General features: G+C 35.1%; 1 protein-coding gene across 1 annotated transcript; it reads left to right on the top strand.

The window, feature by feature from the left end:
* Positions 1-12338: 12338 nt before the first annotated feature.
* LOC127832130 (uncharacterized) lies at positions 12339-16202 on the top strand. Its single transcript, XM_052357365.1, has 4 exons — positions 12339-12471; positions 13798-14238; positions 14404-14512; positions 14650-16202. The coding sequence occupies exons 1-4, from the start codon at positions 12420-12422 to the stop codon at positions 15374-15376; spliced, it is 1329 nt and encodes a 442-aa protein (XP_052213325.1). The 5' UTR covers positions 12339-12419; the 3' UTR covers positions 15377-16202.
* Positions 16203-16473: the final 271 nt, after the last annotated feature.

The following is a 16473-nucleotide window of genomic DNA, read 5'->3' as shown; positions in this document are numbered from 1 at the left end:
GAACGATAAAATAGTTGCTTTAAATAGATAAGAGTAAAAATGTTGACCCATTTGATAGTTCCACAATACGTATTGCAGCTTGACTTTTATACGTCTATCCGTTACGTTAATAATGATTAATTAATAAATACGTATGTAAAAAATTATTACGTTTCACAGCGACACCGTGTCTATTCTGCGTTCTTCGCGAGTCTTTGACGATCCAAGTTTAATGTTGGTTTTTACATTGCGAATGAAAAACGAACATACACATTCTGTGCTGCCTCTATAAAACACTAAAGACGATGTATAATTCAATGTGTATCACAGCATGACGACGAAGACGAGCGGTTTGGGGCAGACGGAAAATTTTAACATGAGTGTATTTTGTTTATTTGCCTCGTCAATATGCGTGATGAATCTATGGCATCCCCTTCCTTAACGTGCAATCCTGTTTGTTATAACGCATACTTAAATGTTTTAATAATCAATCTATATGACAGTACAATATTGACGAGGATTTAAAGAATACCATACACAATACAAAGAACCATATCACCGTTCTGGAAACGATTAAAAAAAACTTTCAATTCTTTACTTGTTTACGAAAATAATTAAAACAGTTCATTCCATTGAATACATTGCATATTGTAATGCAATCACGTGTAACATTTTTCTTCTTTTTGCGTTGGTTAAGTTAGGTTCATTTTTAAATATACATTTTTAAATATACACGTGTAAAAATGCAATGGTTAGCAACTACAGTAACTCCTCCAGGCGATTGTCAGTACAGCGTTCTCTAGTATTTGTTTGCCGTTTATATCATAAATTCGACGATTTACAAGTTGTCGGATAATCAAAACAAGAAAGAATTAAACTGATGGACCAAAGAAATAATACTGTTCATTGTGATTACAATTTTCTTTTTCTTTTTTTCATCTGAAATATGCACTGTTTGGTTGTTATTTTTGGTTTTACCATCACACATAACTCAAGTTTTTATGTTCTTCATAGAAATATGTGGTATGTGTGCAGATCCTTACTGCATAAAGATGAATCAACAAAGAGTTTTTTAACCTTTAAAATTGCTCATAACTACATAAATGAATTCGAAAGCGTTATGTTGAGTTAACTTATTTAATTTCTTTAATTATAAATGATTGCGCTTTATCAGATTAAATTCGCAAACACAAACTGTAAGAGAATATTGACTACATTTTAAAAGTTTTTAACAGGTATTAATTTCATCATAAAATCTTCGTTTCTATGTTGGTGCAGTGTCGCTGCTTCAGCTTTATTTTCGTTCTTGACGCAATCTGCTTAATGGGATACTAATACGGGTAAACTCTACAAGGCAAACAGAATTCGTTAAGTGTACTACAATGTTCCCTCATTATGTCAAAACCTAAATTGCCTCCTGTTTTTAATATTGTATTAAACCGTACTCTCAAGTCTCAAACAAGATAAATGTATGGCATTTATAAAGAGCGCATAATTATCAGGGGTCCACGTCTTGCGTCAATCATGTTTTCCATAATTATTCTACTATTTATTATAATATCGTGTCGAGCAAAGAACTCAGATCTGGTGTAGTCCATTCAGCACACAAACGACATCCTCCGTCGATGGAACCACTTGCACAACATCAACACTGACATGTACTAGAACCCAATCAACCTCTGTCACTATGGCGTCTACCGTTACTGACAATATTTCAGATTCACCAATCAAAATTGAATGACACTGATAAAATAACATCCCAGTCAGTGTCAGAGTCCTCGTCTAGGGTAATAGATATGTCAACAACCTAGTTGACGACAGTTACTTACTTTCGAATAAACAATAATACCTTCAGAGGCTTTCAATTGGACAACAACACTATCAGTGTTAGAGTCGACGTAAAGCGCATAATATGCGCCCGACAGAACGTGTGGTTCAGCTTATTTTCTATATATACATTAATTAAATGTTGTTAAAATTCAAAATTATAATATAATAAACTCCTATCTTTATTTTTGTATGTATTGCCAAGGCTTTATGATGAGATAATTTAGAGAGAAAAAAGCCACGGCGCATTTATGTATATTATAATAAGAATTTTTTTCTTTTCCTCCAGTCACAGCGAATTTAAATGCATTCATCACGTGTAAATCGTCTTTGGATCTTTCGCACTGTTCTTTGTAATCATCGTCACGGGCATAAAAGGTATCGACATATATAAAAGGTGAGCTGGAAAAAAGTCATAGGTTGTCGTCATTTGACTCGTGTTGGGGTTATTTTGTACTGTACCTATAGTTATGCGCTAACGCCAATCGACGAATATGCTATTCCCACGACTAAACCGTCAGCATTAAATACCATTAAATGAAGCAACACCCTGTGGATGAAGAGGAAATCGAAACAACGACTGACAATCATAGTGCAGTTAATTCTCTGTGTGGTGCGCACGACAGCACGAGAGTGGTGACACACACAGAACAATCTCTGCACGTCTACAATCACGCGCATACGTAGGTGAGGGTGATTGCCTATTTCGAAAAGTGTTCTGATGAGTACTAGCTCATTTCGATCGATGATATCAATGCATCAGACAAGACGCATATTTATAACATCGTGAAGGGAAAATAAATTATTGTCAAGTATTTGTTAAAATGATAGTGGACGAAGCACATTCTGCAACTGCTTAAATGATCAACAAATTACTTCCTCTTAAGCGTCGTATCAGGGGGGAACATTCACATGTATGTGCACACACACAATTAGGAATTTAACTTCCTTCTATCAATTTATTTTCTTTAAAACCACTTAATAGTTGAACAAAGCCTTTTTAATTAAGTTTTTGATACAAATGTGCCTTTTATAAATAGTAAAACACTATTAAAATGTCATTACTTGTCCAATATATTTTCGTGTTTTCTTTTTAAGGCGGTTAATGTATATATAATATTTTTATATGTTATTCATTTCTTCGGTAATTGCTTTGAGTATTTAAATTATTCGTCCCATGCGCATGTGCTTTCAAACCTTTTGACAACCTGCTCACTAGCTGTTCTTACTAAAGCAAGTCATGTGTGTCTTCCGCTTCATATTATCTTTAAAATATTGTTCTAAGATTAAGAAATAATTAGATCATATTACATCCTGAGTATTTGTTATACCAGATGACTATTGCTGTTTTGTATTGATCCCTACCCTGATAACCCCCCCACACACACACACACACACACACACACACCAACACACGCACACACACACACACACACACACACACCTACAAGCATTACGCCAGTTCTCAGTCAGGCTTCAAATTTTCCTTTTTAATTTTAAACACTTGATATCGTTAAAAAGAAACTCGGCGAATGAAGATATTTTCATAGTCCAAAAGCAGGTAAATTTAGTTCAAACTTAAATATTTATTCAAATATAAATAATGAATTTGATAAAACGTGCAAAAAATAATTACTACGTTTGTTATAGTTGATTGCGATACTGACAGCTTTAAATCGGAAATGCTAGAATAAATGTGTACTTATCGGGAGATTATTTCGACAATGCCCATCCGATAATGGGATAAAGTTGCAAAGTAGAATTTGGTTCAAAAGAAGGGACATGTTAGATAATTATTTCATAAAAAAATTTTTTGAGCATTCTATTTGTTTGGGTCAGGGTAATATTTGGCATTGGAATACCGAATATCAGTATATGTTTGCGCTAAGAATAGAACCGAAATTCGTTTTACAAATTTTGTTATACAGGACATTTATTGTTTTCCTTAAAAAAAAAGTATTTGTACAAGCACAACCTTTAATACCTGTAGAGGTATTTTAAAATATTCGTGTGGTATTGGTTCTACCCAATCAGAAGCAATCTCAAAATATGTCGTTTTATAACCTCCAACAGAAAGAGTCTCGTAAAAGTTATCTTTATGGGAATTAATCTCTTCAACACACATTTGAACAAATATGGTAAAGTTCAATGTCATTTATTACCGCATGCTTACAAACGATTTTAAATACAATGTTTTTTAATCACAATTGATATGAACATTTGTCTCAGGGAAATCATTATCCATGATTTGACGAAATTACGGTTAAAGACACATGCTGTAAAAGTGCGTTAATAAACTGACATTAGCTTCCTCTTACTTACGCTAATGATGGCGTACATCTAGCAGGGCCTTGTCTAATGGGGTTTGGTTACAGTTTGGCGAAAAGACTTTGCTTCTAAATGTATGAAACAATTAAAATTACGCATATGACTGTGTGAAACGTTCCACTGAAGTTACTTCAATCGACAACAACACAATTATGAAGCCTGTGTAATTGTTTTCATTGATAATTTAGAAAATGCGTGAATTACTAACGTATTGTTTAAACTAAGCTTTGTTTAAAAAAAGAGCCTGAGTGGTCTAGCAACAGAGTGCGTGATTTGGCTCAAAGACATCCCGAGTACGAATCGTCACTTTTTTATTTTGAACTTTTGTTTACTATTATAAGAGAATGCCAATATTATTATTTTCTTAGTATTTTCCACACACTTTAAGAAATTCTTTTAAACCCAACTGACACACGGGACATAGTATCCTTAATGATACGCAAAAGGTCTTTTTAAGAAAAAGATTGACTGTTGAATTAGGAATGCCAACGATATTATGTACACATTTTGGCTATCCGCTACGGAAGGATTGAGGTGAGTGTCCCTACTACGGCCATACCAAACCTTTGGGTGTTTACTACGTTTAAAAAGCTTCTTCTCTTCGTCTTTGGCGAGACATCGTCGACGACCACATTGACATGAGTGCGTTCTGTATGTGACTTCACTGTGAGCATACAGCGTAAAACTGAGAAAACTCTTCAGACGATGCCATTCGTAAATGTGTATTTAAAGTCAGTCACACCGACGAGAGTGGTGTCGTGGGGAATGCACGGCAGATATGGGTTCTACATGTCCGTAACGCGTTCCCCGTACTTCATGGACATTTTCATCCCTGTATTTGCCTGTTTACAAGTTGTCATACTATCGAAACAAGGACGAACTTATGTTTAATATGGCAAAGAGAAAGTCGAGTTTTTCGTTTCTAGAGAAAATTATCTATTACGCGGTTAATGTGAATTATGTTCTGTGTGATTATTGCATTGCTTTGTTTAACCACCACACGTATGTATGTCGTTGTGGATGTTTATCGTAATTTGATTTTCATGTTAAATTTTTCAAGCATTTTACTGTTTCGACAAACATGATTTTTGATAACCTTTAAAGCTGACCATTAAGAGTACTAGTAGATAAATGAAAAACTCGTGATGATTTCCTTCAATGTTGCCAAATCATTGCAATTCTATTGCAGTTCACTATTTTGTCTCAGTTTCAAAAGCGTAAAAGATTATATTGTGCTTATTTGTGCAGTAAATGTTGTCTGTCTTTATGATAAACGGTAGATTGCATGAGTAATTATAGACCTAAAATCACTATCAGACAAAGTGATCGTACTTGACAGTTTGTGTAGGCACTCATTTTATCGACATGCGATTTCAGGATACAACATAATCGATTGTTCCAATAATAAACCTTCAGACATAAATATCGGTGATCAGCGACAGATGTTTTTTTCGAGGTTCAATAAAGGCCAGAAATTGCGGCTGTATAATCAACGACTTAACATACCTGACTTTCCAAGATGGCTTCGTCATCATCGAAAATAAAAGTGGAAGTTGTATACCCTTAAATTGTAAACTACGTTTACCGGTAGATAGCAGACGCAATAATACCAACATCAAAGCAGCGAAATATCTAATACCCTTATCTCGATTCGGTTAATCAGCTACGATGAACTGTTCGCACGTCGTTGGTTGAGCATGAATGTTAAATGAACCGTTGAACATGCTAATAAATGTTCACGAATACTAATTGGTTTGACGATAGTATTATTTTCCCTTTTCACGTATTAGTTATGTTTCAGTACGTATGATATCGTTTGATTTTAAAAAGAGAATGGATCTCAGATCTGGTGTGAAGGCAAGACACCATCATCACATGCAGATCCTACTATTGCAACAACAGCAGGCACCATGGTGTCGACTTATACCGACGAAGTATCAGTAACAAATACAACACACGTACATGATGAAAATGAAACAAAATCTCATGCAGTGTCAGAGTCCACGTCGATGACCACATCTACAGTGAAAATGGCACGGGAACATCAATAACATCTACCGAATATCACAATGAAACAACAACACTTACTTTGTGAGAGACCACGTCGCCGACACAATAATTTTCTGCAACGACGACTGATTTGAGCACTGCTCTTGAATCAACAATACCGTGCATAGAGGCTGGACATAAATCAACAACAATGTCAGTGCCAGAATTCACGTTGAGGACAGCTTATACGACCAAGCCATCATCTGGTACAGTTTAATTTCTATATTTAAATTCACTTAAATTGTTAATCAAATTCAGTGCCATATTTAATTGAAGTTCAATAAATATAAGGTTATCTTTTATGTGCAATGCTTGTTTTATGGAATAATTTGGAGAAACAAATACATTTCTGCCTTAGATATTACTTTTTCTACAGAAACAACGAATTCACATTCATCTATGATTTTGTACTTGGCCTTTGGATCTGTAACAGTTTTCGTCGTTATGATTGTCGTCGGCGTTAAGGTCATCATAAGATATGAAAGGTACATTGAACATGACATCAATATGAAGAAGTGAAACTCCAGCTGCTGGAGTAGTATTGAATTATTATTATAAACAATTAGTAGGTCCTTTATTTAAGGCAAGTGACCGATTGCCAAACGAGTACAAAACAGGACAATACAGCACAATACAAAACAATATAAACACAAATAAGAGTAAAGCTGGGTTCACCGCCAGGAACGGTCAATGCAAAGCATTAGGGGTTTAAACCGGTTTTAAAGCGCTCAACCTCACACTTGGCCCAGCAATATTCATAATACATGTACGTGTAAATAAAATTTAACCTCATAGCATTGTAACTAAAATTAAACAATAATAAAAGAAAATTAAAACGCATTCAATTTAATTACTATTTAATTACTCAATGGTATTTAAGATACCAGAGCAACAGAGTTACAATTTTTTGAGGAACGATGAAATGAAACTATGAACAAGTGTCAACTACATTCCTTCTTTATAGAAAAAGAACATAGCATCATGAAGTTTATATTTCAGATCATCATTGCACAAATACAGGAAGAAGCAGCAATAATGGGTGTAAAAGTTCCATATTACATTGCTTGGTTGTTTATGTACTGCTAAAAATAAATCAAACAAGAAACGCCTGTCACAGAGAAAATAAAAATAAAATTATAAACTCAATGACCTATGCATGTAGATTACAACTCGAAAGGTTGGTCTTATGACGTCACGAAAATCCATGTTCCTTTTCATTACGCTACAGTGCATAATTATTTTATAAGCGTTAAATAAAAAAACAGAGTATATGTTTTGCCTTTGTAATTCTAAAGGAGAATCAACAGGTTGAACAATCTGAAAGTAACTCTAAACGGAAAAGAATGCGTTCATCAATTGAATTATTTGGTCATGAAAACATGGCGATGCATGACATTGTTGACAACGAGTGCCACTGTCAGACGGTTGCCTACATCCCTCGCATCACCAAAAGCAGCGTGCAGTACGCGGTGTCAGTACCTACGGGCAACTACAGCTATGCATTCACGCCATATAACAGATCTTTGGAGTCAAACAATGAAGCGTCAGCCTTAGAAAACAAGTCTAAAGGTTTGTTTAAATCAGGCCTTAAACTTTCTTACGATGAAGAAGATAAGTGGCATCCGTATTTCCGTTTACGCCCTTTTGTAGAACCGGTAATCGGAGCAGCGGCAAATGAGTTTAGAACAGATGATACCCTTTGTGTAGCGAACAGTAAAACGGATGTTGCCCCGAAAAACACTGAACTACCCATACACATCTTCAACCACATAAAGCTCAAACAAGGAACAACAGAATGTGATGGCGACAGTGGCGTATTGTGTTCGGATGAGTACTCGCACATTTCGATTATGGATGATACGACATCGGGGAAGAGCAGATATTATAACATTGTGAACATACAGAGAGCTAGAACTGAATCGGTCGACAATTATTGTCATGTAGGACCTCTATATCTGGATCTGGATGGGTACGTCGAAGAACACAATTCTGGCTTTAACTCGACGGTGGTGGAGTGCGCGATTGTTACACTATTGCTGTTTTAATACACTGTCTTAAAAAATGTCAATTGTTGAAGAGTGCACAATGTCATCACTTGGTTTGTTCCAATCAAGCACAGTTTTAACAAAGAATGAATTTTTAAAGAGGACAGTTTTTGCTGGAATAGATTCAAAGCACTTGGAGCTATTGTTCCAAAGTTACACACTATGTTTTGTTGGGTATAGTCCTCGTATTTTTTAGCCCTTATGGTACGTTTAGGCCTTAGTGGCTTAAGGTAGCGTTCAGTGGAAATGGCCGGTACGTGCCCTTTCACCACTTGTACAATAGCGTCAACCTTTGGGCGCGCCGTATGTCTTGGAGTGATGGGAGTTCCAACTTGTGTAGCATTTCTGTGACACAACCAGGCTGTCTGGAGCGGTCGTCTATGGTGATAACCTTGCGGCTGATCGCTGGACACCCTCTAGGCGGTCAATGTCCGTTTGGTGGAATTGGTCTCATACAACACTGGCATATTCTAGTTTTCAGCGGACTAGTGCTAGGAAGGCATTTTTGCGGCATTCTGAAGGGCAGTGACTGAGGATTCTTCTTAGGAATCCAAGAGTGGAGTTGGCTCGCTTTGTTATGTTGGTGATATTAGTTTTCCATTCCATGTCTTCAGATAAGGTGATCCCAAGGTAGGGATTTTCTTGTACTCTTTTAAGGATTCCTTTGTTAATATTGTAGAAGTAGCTAGATTGTTTGTGTTTTGAACTTAGAAGGTAACATTTCTTTCCGTTAAATTCCATCCCCCATTCGTTTGCCCATTTTTGAAGGTTATCTAGGTCATTTTGCAGAATTTCATATGGTCTTTAAATGTGTTTATAGGTCTGTAAAGGAGACAGTCATCTGCGAAAAGTCGAATCTGGGACTTCACCCTCTCTGGCAGGTCGTTGATATGACACAAAAATAACAACGGTCCTAGCACTGCCCCTTGAGGAATTACGGAACCCACTGGTACTTGGTGTGATTTCTCCCCGTCAACGACCACACACATTGCTCGGCGGACCAAATAATACTAGCATTGAAAAGCACGTGCCTCGAGATGACTATGATCATGTTGCTATGTGACAGTGAGCTGAAGCAACGATTGAGTGCTCACTACTAACAATTGGATATTTGCAACAATGGAACCGCATACTTAAAGGACATATGTGATAATAAATGGTCTTTTTTGTATGTTCAAATACATGTTTATTGTATGTGCTAATGAAGTGCAATGTTTTTTATTCTTTATTTCTTCGTCAACAAATAAAGCAGACGTCTTCTTAATGTTGAAAAATTATTGTACAAGTTAGGTTTGTCGTCTTTATTAAATAAACCAAACGTGTTATTATCAACTCTCATTATTTATGGCTTCAATGAATATTCCATTGTTATTCCTTGAATCAGTATAGTATCTGAAACAAAAACAGGAAAAAACAAAAATGCGACAAAGGTGCCTTGTAAAAGACTGAGCAAACAAGCTCGTCAAAATTCGATGTTAATCTAGGAAACGACACAGAAGATATTTGTAATCCGTCATACCGCTTACGTCAATTAAATGACCATCAAATAGAGGCAACAACCTAGGCTCCTTTTACAAATAAGATTATGGCCCGAAAGTTTTTTTAAACGATACAGAATAAACCAATGCGCGTCCACAATCACATCAATATCGGAAGTGTTAAGAGACTGAGGACAAAAACGACAACGACGTGATATGGTCTGATTAGTAATTACTCTATGTTTTCGGACACTTAAAAATAATTATTTGTTTTCGTGTCCGAAAATTTAGATACGAAATATATTAAACAATTACAGGTGTCCCAAAATTAAGAGACAAATATTAAGGTGTCCGAAAATTGTAATTATATTGAAATAAATGCAATACATCAATGTACAATAATTTTCTTATGATTAACCCTTCTTTTTCTGTTTAAAAATAAAAACAACCTCACAGCTTTTCTAACTCTTGCCAGAAATGATATATAACAAAAACGTAAAATCAGAAAACAGTATGCTTCCTTAATAGGACGACACTGTTTAAAATGCTGTTGGGTAAATCCATTACTTTTACGGTATACATGGTTATTTACCCAATTACGCGAATGTAATGGTCCAATGCCCTCAGAAATTAATCTGCAAGGTTTTATAATTAATCCCGTTGTAAAAATCAATGATCGAAGGGTCACAAGATTAGCGAAAACAGGGCCGAAGTCTGTAGAAAAGCGCGGTAAAATATACTGTCCGAAAATTACGGGACATTAATTATGGACGAAAACCCGTATGTCCGAAAATTTAGAATCACGATAACTAATTATATTTGCTTAAAAGAGGCGGTCCGAAAACTTTGAGTGTCCGAAAACTTAGAGTAATTACGGTACTCGCTTATTTATTTTGATAAATGAATTCAAAACATCGGACAAGGGACTATATTATAACGCAGTCAACATTAAAGATAATTCCTCGTTTTACGAACTGAGCTCAATCTCCAGGAAAAGTAGTGTTGTTTATAACAATATATAGAGGATATTTGTTTGATTCGGTGGATTATCGATATAAATTCTCGAGTGATCATAGAAAATTATATTTTCACGAGTGGCGCAGCCACGAGTGAAAAATATATTTTCTATGATCACGAGTGAATTAAAATCGATATTCCACCGAAACCAACACATTTTCTTTTTATTTTATGCTTTTTGTCACCGTTTATATACATTATTAAAGAGTTTAACTCAAGAATTTCGTTGGGATAATGACGTCTGTTTGAAACAGTGAAATTATCAGTTTTAATTCACTGATATTTTTCTATAAACCACCGGAATGCATAAAATAAATGCTATTTCGTTCTCATTAACAAGCGATTAAAAAATGTTAATCTACATTTGGGAGTTCTTGTTTTACGTAAACACAAAAAGTATAGCTTTAGGAAGATAATGAACGGATTGTGTGCAGCAAGTATTTGTATTGTTTTGGTACTTTGTCCGGTTTGTATATTTCTGAAAATGCTAAGATTTTATATTAAACTTCTTTTGCATTTTAACTTATTTGTATTCGTTTGTTTACAAATCAATTTAGTTTTTTTAATTAAAACGACAAACATCTTAAGAAAACATATTTACATCAACCATCAAAATATTTGTAGTTAACATTTAAGTGTTAAAAATACGTTATATTGAATGGAAGGTTTAAGACCCCTTAAAATGACAATGTCAATGTGTATCTATTTGTATATATAAAATAAATATTAAAACTCCATGTTAATGTAAATTATTCATGTTTGTGGTTTTAGGACTAAAAGATAAACTATGGACATGTCTTGTTTTGCTTAAGACAATTTAGTCTAGAAGTTATAAAAAGTGTACACAAACAAACTATACTACCTGTATAGCTGTTCCAATTTGTCCGTGTGGTGTTAGGTGCATTACTCTATAAATAAATGAAGTCAATCAAGTATTTTCTAAATATGTGATATTTCAATCTCCTTGCAAAGTTGTCGTTCCTTGCTCTCTCGTTAAAATTATATATTTTATCTGAAATACATCTTGGTGGCAAGTTATCTCCTCAACAAACATTTGAACAAATATGGGAAGTTTCAATGTGATTTATTACCGCATTCAAATCAACGATTGTTTAATATATTGCTGTTTATCAACGTGATTACAAATTTAAGGCTCTCGGTTATAAAAGGACGGCGGTGAGCGTCCATGCCACTCTTCTGCTATTAACCATATATTATATATCATATATGAATTTTTTTCCGGGTCCCTATGCTATTAACTGCGCTTCAAAGCCCACCAAAGCTTTTATACTACGTCTTTTGGCGAGAAATGCATTGATCTGAGTGCGTCAGTATGTGACATGCATTGATATGAGTGCGTCAGTATGTGACTACATTGTGAGCACGCACCGTTAAACTGGTTAAACCAGTACAAAAGATGCCATTCGTGAGTGTATTTTAAATGTATCCCCTATATGAGTCACGCCGAAGAGAAGGTAATCATTGGGTAGGCATAGCAACCTGAAAGGTTTCGATACAGATATCGGCTCTACGTGGCCATGTTCGGAAAGCGTTCCCCCGTATTTGATGAACATTTACATCCTTGTTTTTGACGGTTTAAAAGTTGTCATATCATCGAAACACGGACGAATTTAAGTTTATATTGGAAAAGAAAAAGTCGCGTTATTCGTTTAAATTGTAATTTTCCACTCGTGTCATGTGCATTATGTACTGTTTAGTTATTGCATTGCTTGGTATAACCATCACACGTATGTATAATGTGTATGTTATGCGTGAGTGTTTATCATAACCTGATGTTCGTGTAAAATCTCAATTCATTCGAAGGTATTGACAAACAGTACTCTTTGACAACCTTAAGAGCTGACCATAACGAATACTGTAGCAGGAATGATTTTAACATTACAGTCATATACAATTTAGTATTAAATCTAGTCTTTACTATTTAGATTAACATTCCATTATCAGTGTGTTATTGTTATACATTAAAAATAGCATACTGCAATTGTTCCCAGTTATTAAACTAAGGTTGTCTAAAGCTGTATACATATTGAATCACTCGTGCATTTTATTTAATACCCAGATGGGCTGTTTCACAACTAAACTAGAGTTAAACTTTACTACATGTATAAACCCTTTTAGTCTATACTTGATAATTTAAATATCTATTCAATGTATATTTTACTTTTGTATGAGTTCCTTTAACATTAGGCAGTTGCCGCCTTTTTGTGCATAAGATTCTCATGCTTGTCTCTACTAAAGGGTATGTAAGGCTTTGGATTGTTGAAATTTATCGCCGAGTTCAAGAAACACTCAAGGTAACTTTTACCTTAGTCGAAAACGGGGCCTTCCCATCCCCTCTAAAAAGTCATTTGTTGTCAATAGTTAGAAAGTTTAATTCATTTTATTAGGACTTGTCAAATAGGATTAGCTCATTTTATTAATTTAAGTATTTAAAATATTTATAAAACAGTAATTATGTTTAACTTGTGCTTATATGGAACAACGGAGAATCTAAATAAAAATGTGTCATGTATGAATGTGTTTTGTTTGTAATCAGTATTAAGGGAATACGAAGGGAAACCTGTAACAAATACGAGTAGATCCTTAATGTTGCTGAATTAATGCATTTTTATCATACACTTATATCACATTCGTCTCATAAACCTGTGAGAGAAATGTCAACCGTAAGACCTAAATATCGGTGATCATAGGTAGGTGTTTTTTCGAGGTTCAATAAAGGTCGGAAAACGCCGCTGTCGAAACAACGGCTCAATAGTGCTGACTGTACAAGATGTCTTAATAACTTTCCAAAATAACAGTGGAAGTTTTATATCTTTCAATCCTTACAAGGTTAGCAAATTTGACGGCAAACGTCATAATTCAAACATCAACATATCGAAATCTTCCATGCGAATATTCCATGAGTATGAGTGTTTTATATATTTATATTAAACGTACCGTTGTATGTTCTAATAAAAGTTTATGAGTATTTTTGAGTCTGTTGATAGTATTATGCTCGATTTTCTCGTTTGTGATATATTATATTACATATAATTGCGTTGTATTTTGTAAAGTGGATGGAACTAAGGTGTGGTACAAAGGCCAGAAACCTACAATACTGGCACATGCTACTACGTCAAAAACAGCAGGAACCATTGCGTCGACTCATACTAACGAAGAATCAGTAACAACTACAACACATTTAAATGATGACAATACAACATCATCCCAGTCAGTGCCAGAGTCCACGTCGATCACAACATCTACACTGAAAACAACCTTCAATGAAAATGTTATGGAAACATCAATAACATCTACAGAATATCGCAATGAAACAACAACACTTACATTGTTAGAGTCAACGTCGCCGACAGGATCGATTCCTGCAATCATTACCGATACGAACACTGCTCTTGAATCAACAACACCATGTACAGAGGATGGTCATACAGCAACAACAATGCCAATGTCAGTTTTCACGTCGACTGCAGTATATACGACCGACGCATCATTTGGTACAGTAAAATTTGTATATTTTCATTCACATCCTATGCAAATGCATTTCTATTTACTAAATGCAATTCCAATCGATAAATAGTTTTCTTTTATCTTCAATTCTTGTTTTATGGAATAGTTTGGAGAACAAGTTAAAGTGCTTTCTGATGTATATTTTTCTCCAGGAACAGCGAATTCACGTTCAGCTTTCATTTTGTACTTAGCCTATGGATCTGTCGCAGTTGTCGTTGTTGTGATTGTCGTATGCGTTATAATCATCGTCAGATATAAAAGGTACGTTGAACTAAACACCAATTCATATAATTGCGGCTTTTACTCTATCCTTTTCGTTATTCTTTAGTGTACCATTTGTTATTATGCGTTAAATCCTGACTAGAAGATTGTATGTTTTATCATTTGTCATTCTAAAGAAGAATCAATCGGCTGCAATCTTCGATTCAAGGACTAGACGGTAGTTCTAATCGGACAAGAGGGCGTTCATCTACTGAATTATTTGGTTATGAAAACATGGCGATGCATGACATTGTCGACAATGAGTGCGACTGGCAGACAGTGGCCCACATCCCTCGCATCACCAGGGGCAGCGTGGAGTATGCAGTTCCAGTTCCACCAGACAACTACAGTTATGCATTTGAGCCATACGACAGATCTGTGGAGTCTAACAACGACGCATCAGCCTTGGGGACAAAGCCGAAAGGTTTGTTTAAATCAGGCATTAAAGTTTCCAACGATGAAGCAGATACGTGTCATCCTTATTTTCGTCTACACCCATTAACAGAACCGGAAATTCACGCCACGCCCAATGAGTCTAGTACAGATGATACTCTTTGTGTAGCTAACGGTAAAACTAATGTTGCCCCGGAAAACACGGCACTACCAATACACATTTACAATCACATTAAGCTAAAACAAGGCAAAACAGAATGTGATGGCGACAGCGGCGTATTGTGTTCGGATAAGTTCTCGCACATTTCGATTATGGATGACATGGCATCGGGGAAGAGACAATATTATAATATTGTGAACATACAGAGTGCTAGAAACGAATCGGTCGACAATTATTGTCATGTCGGACCAAATAATACTAGCATTGAAAAGCACGTGCCTCGCGATGACTACGATCATGTTGCTATGTGACAGTGAGCTGAAGCAACGCTTGAGTGTCCACTACATGTACTAACTTAAGGATAGTTTTATATTGCCTATTCGAAACAAGGGAACACAATAATTTAAGGACAAATATGATAACAAATTGTCTTTTTTATGTTCAAATGCATGTTTATTGAATGTGTTAATGCAGTGCAGTGTTTCTTTATTCTTCATTTCTTCATATACAAATAAAGCAGAAGCCTTCTTAATGTTGAAAAATCATTGTACCAGTTAAGTTTGTCGTCATTAAATAAACCAAACGTGTTATTCTCAACTCTCAATATTTATGGCTTCAATGAATATTCCATGTTATTCCTGGACCCATACAATATTGCATATGAAACAAAAACACGTCTTAACAAACGTTTTAACACTTGTAGGATGTTTGCAATTATTAGATTAAGCATGCTAGCATAGACAGATCTGGACTTTGCCACCAATAGTTGACACTCCTCCTCCAGCTACTGTAAAAGGAAAATCGTCAGTTATCCAAAATCACAAACAAAACCAAAAACGCTTTGATAATTCGCAAACAAAATGCAAATGCTTTTGTATAGAATACAACGTAGTTTAAAAGTTTAAACCCTTTCATATAAGGTACAGATCTAATTAAATAATTGAATATTAAGTATGTGTTTATATGACGTGAAAGACGTTCAGTCGAATAATAGTTCGAGTTCAGCCCTTTCAAGTGTGTATCTAGACTGTGATTCGATAGATAATGCGATTTCATGATTCGGCTATTAAATCCATTTATTAAAAACTTATAATTGTTCCATGTGTGTTTTGTTTCAACCTTGCTTTATTTGCATACATGTGTATGTATTTTATTCTGATTTCCTGTATGTATGTATTTAACTTAAGCTTTTCTAACGTTTTCGGACAATATATTATTATACATTTATAGTTTAGCATGTTCGAGTGACATAATTGGACTTCCCGTTCAATAAATCGAGTATTTAATATCACCTTGTCATATATTAAATGACCTTCAACACTAGTAGCGCCTCCTTAAAATATGTGAAAGAAAACTCGATTGCAAATTCAAATAAATTGTTTCATTATCAAAATATTTGAACCACTAC

Source organism: Dreissena polymorpha, chromosome 5 (assembly GCF_020536995.1).
Source record: "Dreissena polymorpha isolate Duluth1 chromosome 5, UMN_Dpol_1.0, whole genome shotgun sequence".
In the NCBI taxonomy this organism is placed as follows: Eukaryota; Metazoa; Mollusca; class Bivalvia; order Myida; family Dreissenidae; genus Dreissena; species Dreissena polymorpha.
Note: the sequence above shows the minus strand (reverse complement) of the source record. Positions and strands in the feature narration are given on the sequence as shown.

Excerpts from the sequence above, each read along its gene's own strand:
- LOC127832130 (XM_052357365.1), top strand. The coding sequence starts at position 12,420 with ATGTGCATTATGTACTGTTTAGTTATTGCATTGCTTGGTATAACCATC. Across the intron at positions 12,472-13,797 it reads GCTTGGTATAACCATCACAC|TGGATGGAACTAAGGTGTGG; the intron begins GTATGTATAATG and ends TATTTTGTAAAG. Across the intron at positions 14,239-14,403 it reads TACGACCGACGCATCATTTG|GAACAGCGAATTCACGTTCA; the intron begins GTACAGTAAAAT and ends ATTTTTCTCCAG.